This window comes from Eptatretus burgeri, chromosome 7, assembly GCF_056783735.1.
Source record: "Eptatretus burgeri isolate ZD-2024b chromosome 7, Ebu_testis_v1, whole genome shotgun sequence".
NCBI lineage: Eukaryota > Metazoa > Chordata > Myxini > Myxiniformes > Myxinidae > Eptatretus > Eptatretus burgeri.
The window spans coordinates 78,180,775-78,198,258 of record NC_140967.1 but is presented as its reverse complement, the minus strand read 5'-3'; the positions used below and the strand labels follow the sequence as shown (position 1 = coordinate 78,198,258).

Below are 17,484 nucleotides of genomic sequence, written 5' to 3'. Positions count from 1 at the left end.
AAAAATTTCTCATTTGAGGCGAGACATCGACGATGAAACCAATCAAACATCAAATCACTTGGTTCTTTTAAACTATACGATGCATGTATATTTGAGGTGTATAATTGGTGAAGTTAGCTAAGATGGCAACCTTTTTTCCCCCCACAAACTATTTTCACCCTTGAGAGTTACGTCTTTTGATGAGCAGTAAAATTACCTTTAAATCGATGTGTGGATTGGATTTGTACCATGTTCGGGTTTTGAATGATTCGTGCATTTGGGAAGGTCACGTGACTCCCCCTTCGCCAATTTTACCGATCATGGTAAGGTCTTAATTGATCGTTATTTTTCACATTCGATACGATATTTGACGATCGGAGGTTACTACCTCACCAAATATATTGGTATCCGGGTTGAAACCTGAAAGAAAATGGGCTTTTTATAAAGCATTGTATATATGGATCTATCCTTGCTGAGATGGTGGCAAGCAACAGCAAAAGATGTTCACAATCTATAAATTGTTAGAAAACGAATGTTTAAAACCCTTATTTCGGTGCAGTGTCGCCAATAAAGTGACCCTGTAAAGTTTTGTGGCGATTAACCTGAGGAGCTCAGAGGAGTAGGGTCTCAAACAAACAAACATTTTGCAGATATATATATATATATATATATATATATATATATATATATATATATATATATATATATATATATATATATATATATTGTTGCGGTTGTGGAAATTCGCAAACCACCATTCAGGTCCCGTAGGTGAGATATCTCTGTAAGTACATGTGTAGTTAGCCCCAAACCCGTTGTTTAGAGGGAATAAATGTGATTCATTCGGGCTGCGACGCTTTGAGATAGCCATTTTTCTTTTCTATCTTTATTTTGAACCAACCACGCTCCAACCATCACACAACAACAACACCGCCAACAGCCACGATCTTTACCTTCACAACTCGCTCCCGCAAACATCACATCACCGCCATTCCAAACGGCACCATGGCCATAAACCACCACCATAAACCCTCCACCACCTTCACCTCTCTCCTTCTGCGGCCATTCCCGCACCACCTGTGAACACCGAGCGTCGGGCTGTCCTGGGCCCGTACAAGATACGCGCCGAGCCGCGAGTGCAAAATGCGGCCTTTCCGAGGAGAATTCGGATCAGGAATGCTACACGCCCACTTCTGATCCGTCCAATCAGCAAGCGCGGGGCGGTTTGGCCCCGCCTCCAGGCGCGTCTGTGTGGAATCGAGATATACAAATTCTAGGATCAGGGGAGATTCACGCCCCTTTTTCTCCGTCCAATGGGCGAGTGTGACTCCGCCCCCGAGCTCATCCGGATCCGGAAATTTGCATATGGGTTCTCCTGCCGGCCTATAAAGCGCCGAGCGCAAGGCGAATCTGGGCAGAGTCAGTTTTGGAAGAGCGGAGAGTGGCAGAAAAGCGAAGAGAGTTTTGGGGCAGAGAGAAGGAAGAGTTGTTGCGCAGGAGTTGTTGTGGCAGAGTCAGTTTGGAAGAGCGGAGTGGAGTCGGGAGGCGAGGGCGTCCCGGTGGTTTTCAGCAGTCGGCTGAGGAGAATTGGGGGAAGAGTCCGAGGAGCTCGGGTCCGAGGCAAGGAAGACGGCGGTCGGCGACGAGGTCACGGTGGAATCGCTCGTCACGGGACCCAAGCAAGCCAGCTATACTCTTTCCCCAGAGCATCAACAATTCCCCCCCCCCTTTTTCCCCCGCGCTGAGATAGTGCGAAAAGGGGGCCCCGTTCCCACCCCACTCCAAGCAGTGCCAACGAAACCCGCGAAGTAGCACGAAGTCGGGGCACCGCCGCGCTGCCACATTTGCGGCTCAGCACGAAGACGCGGGTAGGACCCACCCGGGTCTCGCGGACCTGACCGCTCTTTCAGGTCCCGCGCAAATATTGGCCCACAGGCCCCGTCTGCCCCCTTGTCTTTGAGGGTGGCCTTTTCTTTTATTTCTGTGTAAACGTGTGTGTGTGGCGCCAGTGTGGTGAAGTAAAACTGTTAAGTGTTGCCGTGTGTCGGTCTTATTTGGTAGTATATCTGCGTCATTGTTTCTTTTGTTACATTTGCTTTTTGTGCATAATTGTTTTAATTGTATATGTGTGCTCTCCGTGTGCCGCGGAATAAATGTGCATCATGTTGAACTGTTTTCCCGTTTCGCTTCGTCTTTTCTTTAATTGAATCTCCATCTTGCTTCACGTAACGGGTTCGTCGTGGGCTTAATACGCCGGATAATTAATCGGAACCGTCGAGGCCAACGATAACACCGCTCGGTTATCCCGATAGTACGGAACGGATCGCTTAAGCGGCCCGTGTCCGGAGTCGACCTGCGGCAAGGTGTGATCGCCCGGTCTACCCTCCGCGTGGGTACTTAGGTAGGTCGAGTTTGGCGAACAACCCTATCCCACGCGGGTGGCCGATTGGCACGATCGTGGTGAGGCCGAAAGGCCCACCCGTGACTAGCTCCCGGCGTTAGTCCGAGAGGGTCATGGCAGAATTGTCCGTCCGGTGGACGACGTGCCACGATTCGAGTCACGTGGCCGTTCGCACGCCCGCGGGCGCGAATTCGCAACTATATATATATATATATATATATATATATATATATATATATATATATATATATATATATATATATATATATATATATATATATATATATATATATATATATATATATAATATATATTATTATTACACAGATAATTATACACGGGTAGCCTGGTGTTGGCGCAGTGGTGAAGGCAGCGGCTTGGGATCCAAAAGGTCCTGAGTTCAAGCCCCAATGGGCCACTGAATTAATACACCAGGGGGTTGACTCAGCCTGTCATCCTTCCGAGGTCGGCGAAATGAGTTCCAGTATACTGGGCCGGTGTATACCCCGGTTAAAATAGGTGTACCATATCCCTGTGCCGTAAGAGGCGACCAGGCTTGCGTCAGGAAGGGCATCCGGCGTAAAACATGTGCCAAATCACTATGCGGATCATACGGATGATCCGCTGTGGCGACCCCTAACGGGAGCAGCCGAAAGAAGAAGAATAAGATAATTATACACGGGTCAGTGTTCAGCTGCCCTGACTCCACCCCACTGCTTTACACCCATTGGCTGGACAGCTGCCCTGACTCCACCCCACTGCTTTACAGCCATTCGCTGGACAGCTGCCCTGACTCCACCCCACTGCTTTACACCCATTGGCTGGACAGCTGCCCTGACTCCACCCCACTGCTTTACACCCATTGGCTGGACAGCTGCCCTGACTCCAACCCACTGCTTTACACCCATTGGCTGGACAGCTGCCCTGACTCCAGCCCGCGAAAATCGTGCGCTGCCATTGCATGAAGCAGCACAGCCTTCGGCCTGGGTGATAGTCCATGGCCCAATGCAATTGGAACTAGAACGGGCACTTGGTAGAGCGCATACCTTCGCCGCCGCAACTTTTTTTCCGGGCATATTTGAAAAACGTCATTTTAAAACGTCCATGACGTCACAACTGTCAGTCCGATTGACGTAAAATTTGGTGTGTAACCTCCTTGAAGGCAGTCCAACAAAATGGAATGATAAACACTGAAAAATTAAAAAGTTGAAAAATGACGTCATCTTTTGACGTACTTCCAGGGACGTCACGTCCAATCGGGGACTACCATTCTGAAGCTCGTAGTTCACTGAACGTTTTAACATTGGTTTCATGTCAATCGCTCTATTAGATCTGAAGCTATGCCTACAAGTATATTTTGACCTTGACCTTGACTACAGAGTTAATTGGCAAAACCTGTACATCAATAAACAGATATTTTGGTACTGATCCTAATGCCTGGATTTGGGAGACTTTGCTTTATAAATCATATCGATATTTGAATGTAAAATATCAGGACATTTTAGCCACAATTGAAAAACGTCATGTTCAAACGTCAATGACGTCATAACGGTCAGTCCGATCGAAGTCAAATTTGGTGTGTGACGTCCTTAAGGTAAGTTCTACAAAACGGTATGATCAAAACTGATGAGATCGAAAATTGAAAATTTACGTCATCTTGTGACGTCATTTAGACGCACTTCCGATGACGTTACGTAAAATCCGACACTACATATCCGAAAGGTATCTCGTCATGGAACAATATGGCGGTGGTTGCATGTCGATAGCTGTATTATGAAGGAAGTTATGCTCAAAAGAGTGTTTTTGACCTTTTCATGACCTTGCCCTTGACCTTTGACCCGATCGCTCCCAAAATCTAATCAAATCGTCCTTGGATACTCACGAATCATCCCACCAAATTTCATGCAATTCGGTTTTATACTTTCTGAGTTATGCGAATAACAAACAAACACACATATTCACAAATAAATAAATACACAGCGACCAAAACATAACCTTTCGCAGAATGCGAAGGTAATGATCCTAAGTATATAAATAACCATGATGTATGCGCATAAGCCGTACGCGCATGTTTTTGCTTCATGTGGATGTACATCGGGTTATTTTTAATGTGAAATAGGCAAACCCAAGAAACGAATGAACCACGGTGGTTTGAGTTTCTTCTTCTTCATTTTGGTTTCGGTATTGGCTCGAGTGTGCGATAAACGCAAACAAATTTTTTATCTTCTGAACATTCATTGGAACTGGGGAAGGGGACATGTATTGCAAAGCAATTCTCACTCTTATTAATATTGTCATGTATAAGGCTCCATTCACACTGTATGCCTCAGTATGGGACCTTTTGTCTCGTAAAATGGCAGACAGCATGATGGGGGGAGGGAGGCAGTGTGATGGGGAGGGAGGCAGTGTGATGGGGAGGGAGGCAGTGTGACGGGGGGGGGGCAGTGTGATGGGGAGGGAGGCAGCGTGACGGGGGGGGAAGGCAGTGTGATGGGGAGGGAGGCAGCATGATGGGGGGAGGCAGTGTGATGGGGGAGAGGCAGTGTGACGGGGGGGGAGGCAGTGTGATGGAGGGAGAGGCATTGTGATGGGGAGGGAGGCAGCGTGACGGGGGGAGGTAGTGTGATGGGGAGGGAGGCAGCGTGATGGGGGGAGGCAGTGTGACGGGGGAGAGGCAGTGTGACGGGGGGAGGCAGTGTGATGGAGGGAGAGGCATTGTGATGGGGAGGGAGGCAGCGTGACGGGGGGGAGGCGGTGTGATGGGGAGGGAGGCAGCGTGACGAGGGGGGGGCAGTGTGATCGGGAGGGAGGCAGCATGACGGGGGAGAGGCAGTGTAATGGGGAGCGAGGCAGTGTGATGGGGGGAGAGGCAGTGTGATGGGGGGAGAGGCAGTGTGATGGGGAGGGAAGCAGCGTGACGGGGGGGGGGGGGGTGGGAGGGAGGTAACGCGATGGTAAGGGGGGAGACAGTGTACGCTGCATATGATTTACAAATTCCATAAGCTCCCTCCTCAGCGTCACAAGTACCAAAAAGATTTACTCTGACAGATCACTGTTCCATGGCAATCTAACCTACTCGAAACACACAAACCATGTTACACTTACCACAGTCTCGCTATGGATCCCCTCTCTCCCCTTCCACAATATTGTTTTATTTGTTTGGTTCTGGGATTACAAGAGAAATTTTACCAGATTTTTGCATGTATTGCTCAAAGGAGAAGTGTGTGTGTGTGTGTGTGTGTGTGTGTGTGTGTGTGTGTGTGTGTGTGTGTGTGTGTGTGTGTGTGTGTGTGTGTGTGTGTGTGTTTCTCATCCTCATTCTTGGATATTTCTTGCCTTTCCTATATTTGCGTGAGTCCAATTTGCATCCAGGAAGAAAACAATTATGGTAAACCATTCTGAAATTGCCAGTTTTTCATTTAACTGCTGAAAATTACGTAAAAAATATTATTAGAATAGCAGATTTCTTGTTACCAACGGCAGGTTATAACAGCCTCGTCTAGCGGAAGTGAGTGGCTGAAAACGCACACACAGCACATGCACAAAAGGCATCGATATGTCATTTTGAAAGTTCCGTATAGAAAGAGTCTAATATTATCTTGAGAGTCTATTGCCCCACCTCTGTGACATCCATGACTTTGATGGCAGCCAGCTGCCCCGTCTTCACATGTCGGCCCTGGAAGACAAGATGGGGGATGAAAAAGAAACATTTGAAGATGGGGCATTTCTCGACAAAGACACAAAGTCGAGCAATGGAAAAGCTCAGAATTGCTCATATCGAGTCTTACAAGGAGAATGCTTTAAAAAAAAATTCAATCTTTATTGCCAACCCATCAAGGGCAGTCTGATTAACGTGAAAACAGACCGTGCTTGATAACTGCTCGTTCGTCACTAGTTCTATTGTGTCGCAAGAAAATACTCAAAATAAGACTTTGAACTCCAACGATTGTTTCCAAAGTGCGTGAAGTAGACGAAGAGCACACAAAGACCAATCATAAGATTTTAATCCCAACAACAACCAAAGTGGTCCATTAACGGAAAGCTAAAGTGCCCAAGTAAATGAGATTGGCCCCTGGTTTTTGTGGCATTCGGCTGCATCTTAAAGATGAAAGGTAATCAAATAAACATACTTTCTGTTAAAATTTTTTTTTTTTAAAGCACCCAGGTTTCTTTACACAGATTACCCAATGCCATGGACAGACTCGAGATGAACAAGCTTCACCCAGCTTATCATGGTGATGGGATGGATATCACTGCACTGCACCGAATGGATTCCAAATTGAAAAGTTGCTGCAAACTGCCAAGTTTTGGGGTTGCAGCTGAAACCTGAATCACTTTTCCCTATTGGGATAACCGGCGGACCTCCTGCTGAGTTGCAATATCCACACATCCAGGGAAATCCATCTGCCATGAAGTGCTACCAAAACCCAAAGTTCCTCGCTACTTTCGGGCACTGAAATCTCCCCGCACTCGTTCCACACGGCCACCCTTGAGAATCGAGAGTCACGCAATCATCTGCCTAAAAATGCCGTTAAATCTTCGTCGTCGTCCAAATGTATTCTTACAGACACCAGGAGACCTTTTCGTGCACATCATTTCTCATACTCCGAAAGGATTGGGGTCCTTCAGCAATGCCGACCTGTGATGATCACCTTGCTGCAAAAATGCAAGAGATAGACAAAAAGGAGAACTTCAATGTTGCTTTGATGCGCCCATTTCTCAGTGGAATTGTATGCCAATGGGTTTTTGTTTTTGGAGGGAACTTGTACACGGCGAAACACTAGGTCATGTGACACGTATAATTTGTGCTTTCCGGTTTCACTGCAGTCTTTCTGAACACACCAAAAATAGCTCCAAAGATAATAGTAGCTAATTTTTGTAAGTGCAGAAACTTAATTCAGGTGAAGGCAAACAGCTTTCATCAATTGAGTAACGCACGCTTTTGCCTGTCACAGATATTTTGAATCAATCAGGAGTCAAGAAGTTTTTGTATTTTCGAAAGTATTCAAGAGGAATTGTGTTTTTTTTTAAAGGTATATCGTTACAGTTTTAAGTCACTTTAGGAAGAACCCGGAGGAGATGGCACTTTGAGCTGTGCAGTTTCAACCAAAACATTTGAAACCAACCCAGTGATGAAGGAAAATCCTCAAGACAATCGTTCCGTGCGTTCTGGACATCGATATTCAACCTGCAGTTCTCCACCCGCTCAGCAAGATAAACTGCTTCATCAAGAGCGTTGCATCGCTTATCGTGATGCGCTTCGGAGGCCAAGGACGCTTCCACGCCGAATATAGCGTGCCGGCACCAACACCGACGAGCTGCGCGCACGTGCACACAAATGCGCACACAGACATGCCACTTACAGCCCAGTCAGTGTCTCAACAGCTGCTCAAAGTATCCGCCAACAGACAGGGGGGTCAAAATGGGATTCGATCCCGACGAGTATCTGGTTTTAAAGGGAGGGCGAGGCATTGCAGGAGAACAGCATTTTGAGTGAAACGCAAAGCTGGCTGTGTCCAGGCATGCTCCATAAACCCCGGGAGGGGAGGTTGGAGCGGAGTTTGGAATATCTTTCAAAATACGAGGCCAAGAGACATGTGTGCCAAAGAGAAACCCGGTTTCGTGCAAACTTTGGGCAATTTGACAGGCTCGTTGCCACAAGCGGATAAACAATGCTGGAAGCGCATATATCATTTCTTCCATTATATCTTATTCATGTATTTTTGTTTGTTTTTAAATCTCACAACCCTGAAAATTTATGTCCTTCAAACGTGCATTCTAAGGTCCAAAAAAAAAACCCCCCAAAAAAACATTACTTCGCTTGAGCTATACATCAGAGAAAGCTAACAAGAACACACGAAAGGTGCTAGAAACTTGGTTTACAAGTTACAAACCGGGCCGTGTGATAACCACCAGCAAAATAATGCAAGGAATGCTCAAGGCCAGAAGCTAGCTCGCCCTCACTGCAGGGCAAGAACACTGAAAATCCACAAACGCTCCCAACAAATGCTGGAAAAATATCTTTGTCAGACGTTCATCTTGCAAGAGTGTTCAAATAACCAATCGCTAATCTGTTAATGTACAGTGATAGTACGATGTGGGACGTCGAGAGAGAGATTCGGCAGGAAACGAGCATGAAACAGGCGAGGTTGAGCATCTTTGCAGGAAGCGATTACATATATATATATATATATATATATATATATATATATATATATATATATATATATATATATATATATATATATATATATAATGAAAGTGATCAAACAATGCCTCTGAAACAACTGACAGAACTAGATCGACCTTAAATTAAAACTCCTTCAGCAAAACCATGCACGCGGGTGCGCTGCTTCGACCAAGAATGCTTCGTGGCACCCCTCGGCCAGCAGGTTATCACTTTGGGAGGGACTGAGCCAAAGACGTGTTCAGCAAACGGTCCGGCAAACACATCCAGGCACGGATTCACCACGGCAGGAGGTGAGCTGGCACATCTCCCGAGGTTGTCCCAAAGGCCTGGCCACCACGTATTCCGTTCCCTTCCGTGCCAATGGCTGCAGTGAAGAGATGTTGCAAAAGTTTGTTGTTTTTTTGTGTGTTTTTTTTTTCATTGCTCGAAGGCAAGCGTTGAATGTGGCGGCATGGCTTTGGCCGGCTCTGTTGTCGAGGTATTTTATTAAAAAGCTTTTCGTTATCATTTCCTGTTTGTTGACAATCTGCAGTTACAGTATATTGTCAATCAACAATCACAGACTTTACTTTGCCAATCCCTCCAGGCTGTTGTACCAAAGCATCAACAACAGAAAAAAATAATCAATGAACGAGTGCACATCGCAGTTAGGAAAATATTCAGCATATGAAAAATGGCAAAATAAACAAGGCATGAAACGAAGGTGGAAGGTTGGGGGTTTGGGGCTGAAAATGGGTACAAAAGCAAATGATCCTTCTCCCCAATCATCTCTGCCACACCTCCTTACCCCTCCAGGCATCCAACCTCAACACCCATGTCTTGTGGTTTCCCCAAGACATTCCTGACCATAGCAGTCAGAATGCTTAGCATCCAAACAACCGTGCTGCCAAGTTTCCACTCCACCTTGATGTCAACAAACAAACATATGCTTGCTGATAAATAAATAAATAAACAAATAAATCCATTCAACGTCATGGCGTGTCATGGAACAGCATCCCCACTTCTGTCTTTGTTTTTCCATTTAATTCCACACTTACAAAAGGATAAAATATAATTGATAGAACGATTACATTTATTTTGGTGAATCAGTTTGCTTAATAAGAAGTCATCACAAAGACAATCACAAGTTCATGATTACGACATAAAAATTAAAAACAATTGAGCCTCTTTTGACATTCCATCCAGGCGACTTCACAAAGTTACCGCAAAACTTTTTGCACCGCATCACAGCAGAACGTTCCTTAATCATCACTTTCTCACACTTGTTCAAGCATTTCATTCTGGAAGAAACAAAGCAAGCCGGATCATCGCCGGTCTTTCTACAAAGAAGAAGAGGGTCATTCCAATGTCAAATCATCAAAGAATCTGCCGTCATCTCTCAGATTTTTGTAAAACTTTGGGAACCAATTGGGACCCATGAAAAATGGCAAGAACTCAAATATTTTTGCTAACAGCCTCTTAATTAGTGAGATACAGACTAACGAACTTTGGACTAATTAGCACGACGTCGCGAATTCAAATGGCCATATCTCTAAAAGTATAACACCTAGAGAGCTGGTTTTGGTTTCATTTTAAAGGTATTTTCATGCCCTATGAATTTGTCTGGGCAACATTTTCCTACCTCCAACCACAAAAAAGTTATCACAAAATATAAACTTCAATCGTGAATCCCCAAAAAATGTATCCTTCAAATTTCCTCAAATTCATCCCAGAGGTACCTTATGATGTCAAGAAGCTTCCACATAAATTTTGTGATGGGCACTCCAATAGTTTCTGAGATATGAGCAATAATGTACATGTACATATGGCATATAGGTTCGAAAATCAGCATTTGTAATGTATTATACAATCATTCTAACCTAGCCATGACAGGGAACACAGGGAACGACCATCAATTGCTTTGAAGTATCATACACTTTCATTTTCAACTGGGTCTGAGGGGAAGAAACAAGTGCTACTGTTGCTGCATTGAAGAGGAAATTGAAAGCCTAAGTCAGGTTAGTGAACACTGTGTACTTGAACTCACTTATTGATTGTATAATACATTACAAATGCTGATTTTCGAACCTCTATGCCATACGTACATGTACATTATTGCTCATATCTCAGAAACTATTGGAGTGCCCATCACAAAATTTATGTGGAAGCTTCTTGACATCATAAGGTACCTCTGGGATGAATTTGAGGACATTTGAAGGATACATTTTTTGGGGATTCACGATTGAAGTTTATATTTTGTGATAACTTTTTTGTGGTTGGAGGTAGGAAAATGTTGCCCAGACAAATTCATAGGGCATGAAAATACCTTTAAAATTACACCAAAACCAGCTCTCTCGGTGTTATACTTTTAGAGATATGGCCATTTGAATTCGCGACGTCGTGCTAATTAGTCCAAAGTTCGTTAGTCTGTATCTCACTAATTAAGAGGCTGTTAGCAAAAATATTTGAGTTCTTGCCGTTTTTCATGGGTCCCAATTGGTTCCAAAGTTTTACAAAAATCTGAGAGATGACGGCAGATTCTTTGATGATTTGACATGGAATGACCCAAGACCGACTGCTTCAGCGTTAGCATCTGGGCACATTGCTCAAGATGCTGAAATTCCAGGTTCAAATCTCTGATAGAACATTGGCTTTTACATCAACCCCTCAAGTCGCTGTTATTAATACAACTCGTTGGAAAGTACACAGTCTCCCGATGTTCTTACGAACAAGTTCCTCCATTAGTCTTCAATCACCGTTGAAAAAATTAATAAATTTAAACGAGATAAAAAGGCTAACTGGGCCATCATATGTTCATGCTGCGTCTTCGTCTCAGCCTTTTTCATCATTGTTAATTTGCTTCCATTTCGAAGGACGAGACAAAACGGGCAGCTTGAAAACACACGAATTAACTGTCAGAAAAAAAAAAACAAAAGAAAAAAGAAAAACTGGTTTTGCGGTGAAAAGAAAAACTGTCTGGGTGAACATTTGGTTTTGCTTTCACATTTTGGTCTCATCATCTCAAGCAAGGCTGACGTCATGACAATGCAGATTATAAGGACATAATAGGTTCGCCATGGTAGTGCACGCATGTGAAAAAAGAACAGCATTAAAGCACAGCAGGCAGCACAGCTGCTTAAAACAACATCGTGTCAAAGTGGATTTGCTTCATGTCAGCAAACACACCTGATTTACAAACTCTGCAAGTATCACATTTTACAAGAAGGTGGCCAAGGTGCCCAGCAGAAAGAGCAATCGTTTGCAGCGGTCAAAATAACAGAGCCATGGTGTGATGTTCAAGGCAATTTTTGAACAATGCCTGGATTGCAAGAAGATCTCAAAGTTGCTCATTTCAAAATCCAACAAAAGCCACATCAACGTATTAGATCAAACTGACGGCGGTAAAACCAGTCGAACCAAAATCTCATGTCACTCCACTAAATGCCAGACACATCGGGGACATGATGTGACATGGCAAAATAAGATATCGTCATGATTTACACGCGATCAATTTTGGCTTAATGGAATAAATCATAAAGTATTTATTTTATTACTTTTTTTTTTTCCACCATCAAGTTTAAAAGATGGGTCGGCAGAATGGAATTTGCTAAGTCATTGCAATAATTTGACTTGTGCAACACCATACTTGCATCACAAGCACGTTTCTGGAAGAGAAAATAACTGAACATGACGTGATCTTGGCGAATTGTTATTGTGCATAATAGTCTGGCAGAATGGTGCAGAGGTAGCACACCTACCTTTGCACTGTCTCGTCTGGGGGATTCTATTCCTGACTCCAATATAAACGGTCGCATTGGTGCTTTGCAAGCACCGTGTTGCATCACAAAGTTTGATGTTCCTCAAATGAATGTTAAGCTGGGGACTCATCTGTCAGCAGTTGCTGGTGGATGTTAAAGATACCACAGTAACTCACGCCAAAGGGTTTGTGAGTTATCACCGACATCTTCGCCAAATTACAAATTCCTGACCATTGCTGGGAAAGCAATGGAAAACCACCCACTATATTACTTGCCATCACACTTGCCTGCATAGGCTATGGTGTGTGTGTGTGTGTGTGTGTGTGTGTGTGTGTGTGTGTGTGTGTGTGTGTGTGTGTGTGTGTGTGTGTGTGTGTGTGTGTGTGTATATATATATATATATATATATATATATATATATATATATATATATATATATATATATATATATATATATATATATATATATATAGATTGTTATGTATGCAGGTATATACTCTCAGTACACCACTGTCTGGTCGCGAATATCCAGCACGAGGTGAGTGCTGTAGACGACGTTCATGGTCTTTTGAGAGACACACCAGACTTTCAGAGTTATCTGACCTGTGCAGCCATGACAATATATATATATATATATATATATATATATATATATATATATATATATATATATATATATATATATATATATATATACATATATATACTGTATGCACACAGTTCAGCGCAAAAGTCTTCAACCACCTTGAAAATAAATGTTTTGGTCATATTGCAATAATGGACTCAAAAGATGGCCGAGAGGTACACACATTCACCTCGAAGCTGTCTTGCCTGGGTTTGATTCCTGACCCAGCTATAAACTGTCAGCCCGGTGTTTCACAGGCAGGGTGATTCATCAATGTGTGTTCCATCCCTCGTATGGACGTTAAACGGGCGTCATGTATGCCAGCATTAGTTGGTGGATATTGAAGATTCCATGGTGTCCTTCGCGAAGAGTAGGCGAGACATAACCAGACCAATGAACAAATTCCAAATTCCTGCCCTAATTAGTTGAACGTCAGACCTCACCAGCCGGTTCATGAAGACTCGGGCCAAGCTTCCCCAGCCAACACCACAAAAAAGGTGGGATACAACAGGAAAGGCGGGAAGAAAGGTTGGCTTATGAATCCATATTGTCCACCCTTTGCATTCTCCCTTACCCCTCATCATTAGCTGCATCCTTTGTTTGTCCATCAGCATCTACTTTCTCCCTCCATCCTGCTGTTGTTGTTTTTCTTTTTCTCTTGCCATTATGTTGTGTCCTGATTTGTTCTGTCACAGCCCTTCCACGAGCCTCGACCTTGCATTAAAAAAGTGGCCATTAAAGAAGAATAACTAATCAAATGTCAGGCCTGGCCAGCCAGTTCATGAAGACTCGGGTCAAGCCTCCCCCAACCGACATCACAAGAAAGGTGAGATTACAGAAGAAAAAGAATAAGAATAAGAATAAGAATAAGAATAAGAATAAGAATAAGAATAAGAATAAGAATAAGAATAAGAATAAGAATAAGAATAAGAATAAGAAGAAGAAGAAGAAGAAGAAGAAGAAGAAGAAGAAGAAGAAGAAGAAGAAGAAGAAGAAGAAGAAGAAGAAGAAGAAGAAGAAGAACACTCATTTTTGACAAAGAAAGAAGGTGTTATAAAGATCATCTTTTATCAAAGAAAAAAATTAATTGTATTTTGTAATATTGTTATGGGAGTGCCTTCTCGGCCTCTCGGGGATAACTTTGCATAATATAGCGATAGTTATTTCCCACAGTGCATGTATTACAATAAGCGTGAGGAAATTTAATTGTGATATCGAGTTATATTATGCGTTGGTTTATTTATCGAAAGCTGTTGTCTTCCTCCCACCCCTACAAACTCTAGACACAATTTTTAATAATCTTACCTTCCGAATCTGTCTTTTATGTCGCGTTACGTGTTCTGACAGGCCATCAAGGCATGTTTAGGTGGGAAACGCCGACCTCCATAATCAACATCGGTCGCATTCCCACCAGCACCACCAAGAGAGCACGGGGTGGTGGTGTCACGGATGCGAATGGGGTCCGAAGCTATAAAAGAGGGTGATACAAACCACGGGCAGCGGAGAAGCCAAGAGATGTCGCAGAGGAAGCTGCACATGGACAGCAGGGGGTTTTCCTCCACGTAGCAGCATTTGCCATAGCCTCCAGCCACAACTACACAGGAGGCCTCACCCATTTTACCCTTGAGCCAGATTTGCGTCCGTGGCACGTACAGCTCCTGCCAAGCTGTGTCCTGCCGTATTTCAGTCCTGTCCACTCTCTCTTGTCTATCCACTGATATGTGAATGGGGGCCTATTAAGGACTTGTATAATTAAGGAATCTGCTCTTTGTTCATTGACTTGGGAGCACATAATGAGTTGTGGGGATTTAATAATTGCATTGCTTCTCCTTTTTGTATTCCTGCCCCATGTTCTTTCAATACACATTATAAAATACGCTTGGTCTCTGGCTGAATTTGAGTGTCTCGATTGCTCGTTGAAGGAGATATACGCGTCCGTTAAAGGACAGAGTGGGTTTGGGCGATTAGCACCCAGTACAAGACCATGCCTGCATCTGGCAATTTTTCTCGAATCGCTAATTAGTCTAATTTAATGTACAGCACTGATAGCACGTTGCCCGATTGACTCGGGTGTTCCACTGGAGCTTAAGGTATCATGGCAAACAGGCCCATAACCCAGCTCACAGCACCAGAATCAGTTGGCTGGCACGACCATGTTGACGCAGTTTGTTGAATTCGGGCCAGGCAACTTGGACGAGTCTGACAACTAAAACATTGGTGTTAGTTGATTGCAATTCAAACCTGAGGAGCAGGAAACCCCTCCTCAAAGCTAGATCTCTTGCAAGCACACGTGATTTGGCGCTGGAAGTAAGAATCATGAAAAGCGATTTGGACAGCTCAAAGCAGCACATCGAACTATTGCCACTACAGCTCCAGCAGAAATAGAAAGAAAAGGGCCAGTAGCTGGCACGGTGGAATTGCCTTCCCCACCCGGCAACCCCACACCCCAAACAAACCCTTTTATGAGCCCAGTATCCCCCAGCGAACAAACACCAGGAAGAAGCAGGCTGATGTCATCGCACAGGCAGGAAGATGACCATGAGCTAATGGCAATGATCACGCAGCTGATGGCTAACATAGGGGTCAGACTGGGGGCTAATGCAATGGTGACAGGCTGGCAGGGGATATGAAGGCTAGCCAAGCTGAGCTGGCAGAGAAAATGAAGGCTGGCCAGGCAGAACTGAGGGTAGAATTGAGGATGGCTAAGCAGAGATAACGGCCAAAATGAAGGCGAGTCAAGACAGTCTGGCGAACATCCTTGGTGGACGTGCGGGACACAGAGCGGGAAATGGCAGTCGGTCAAGAAATTGCAATGTTTGGTGTGATGACCTTTTTCACACAAAACAAAACAGCAGATATCCCTTTTGGAATGCTCTCCTCCTACAAGTTCTGGAAAAATTCCATTGTGACGTTGTTCCATATGTTCCGCAACGTTTCCCATAATTAGTCTTTTGATTTTAGTTGTTTTTCATTTGTACACACATACAAATATGTGTGTTAGGCCTAAGTCACATTTGCTCTACGGCGAGGATACGGCGGCCGTACGCCCTCTGAATTGACAGAAACGTGCGGCGGCCACAGAGTTTCTGCAGTGGCCTCAGGGTGGCCCTACGCTGTTTGGCTATATTTTACAGGTTGTAAGGTCGCCGTGGAATTATAACGCGGAGTTATAACTTTTTTCATTTCTACGTTCGCCGTAGCAATTCGACAAGCCGAAAAAAAAAAAACTGGTAAAAAAAATAAATTAATTAACCCATTCATTACCGTCCGTCTGGCCGCACGTTCACCTTAGCGCCCCCTTGCGGTCCCCCTGCGGTCGCCTTGCGGGCACCTTGTGTCTGCCTTGAAAATTCTTCTGAGGAGAAACGGGGATGAACCCCTCATAATACACTCTGTACCCGTAGCAATATATATATATATATATATATATATATATATATATATATATATATATATATATATATATATATATATATATATATATATATATATATATATATATATATATATATTATAGTTGTGGTTGACCAAATTCGCAAACCACCATTCAGGTCCCTTAGGTGAGATATCTCTGTAAGTATATGTGTAGTTAGGCCCAAACCCGTTGTTTAGAGGGAATAAATGTTATTCATGCGTGCTGCGACTCTTCAGGATAGCCGTTTTTCTTTTACTATCTTTATTTTGGACCAGCCGCCATTACAACAACCACCAACCACAACGCCGCTTCACAACAACAACCACAACGCCGCTTCGCAACAACAACCACCAACCACAACGCCGCTTCACAACCACCAACCACAACGCCGCTTCACAACCACCAACCACAACGCCGCTTCACAACAACAACCACCAACCACAACGCCGCTTCACAACAACAGCCACGACCTTTACCGTCACAACTCGCCACCATCGCACCCCCACCATTCTCGCGCCACTCGTGGGCACCGATACTGGACTCGTGCAGGGCGCGCACCGAGCAGCGTATTCAAAAACATCACAGACTTTCCGCAGAAAAACGGATCAAAAACGACTCACGCCCACGTCTGTTCCATCCTATCGGTGAGCGAGGGGCGATTTGGCCCCGCCTCCAGGGCGTTGGAGGGCGGTCGCTATATGCAAATTCATGGATCAAAAAGCATTCACGCCCACTTTTCCTCGGTCCAATGGGGAGCCAGTTAGAGGTGAAGGGTCGGAGGCAAAGGGTCAAGGGTGAAAGAGCGAAGCCACGGGGCTTATATAAACGGCTGCGTTCGTCAGTAAAGGCAGTTGTGCGGAGTTCAAGAGAGTCGTCGGTGGAGCTGGAAAGAAGTGGGAGAAGTCAAGAGTGAAGAGTTGGGACGAGCCAAGAGAGGAGACGGAGAGGGCGAGTAGACGGAGCTGTGGAGAGGTGACGGCGGCGAAGGCGGACGAGGGGGTGCTCGCGTCGGTGCCGGGAGCTGCAGAGGGAGAGGCCAGCAATGCGACCGAGGTCGAGGAGGAGACGCTCGCCGCGGGACCCGAGACAGGGTGATATCCTCCTTCCCCCGAGCATCAGCAACCCCCTCCTGTTTCC

General features: G+C 44.6%; 1 protein-coding gene across 11 annotated transcripts in view; it reads right to left on the bottom strand.

The window, feature by feature from the left end:
• LOC147023598 (mitogen-activated protein kinase kinase kinase kinase 4-like) overlaps positions 1-17,484 on the bottom strand; it is a 188,124-nt gene that overhangs the window by 113,416 nt on the left and 57,224 nt on the right. For all 11 annotated transcript variants that reach the window (XM_085889133.1, XM_085889144.1, XM_085889136.1 and 8 more), the window contains exon 3: positions 6,000-6,056. In XM_085889133.1, the coding sequence (XP_085745259.1) occupies positions 6,000-6,056 (57 nt within the window). The remainder of the gene's footprint in view (positions 1-5,999; positions 6,057-17,484) is intronic.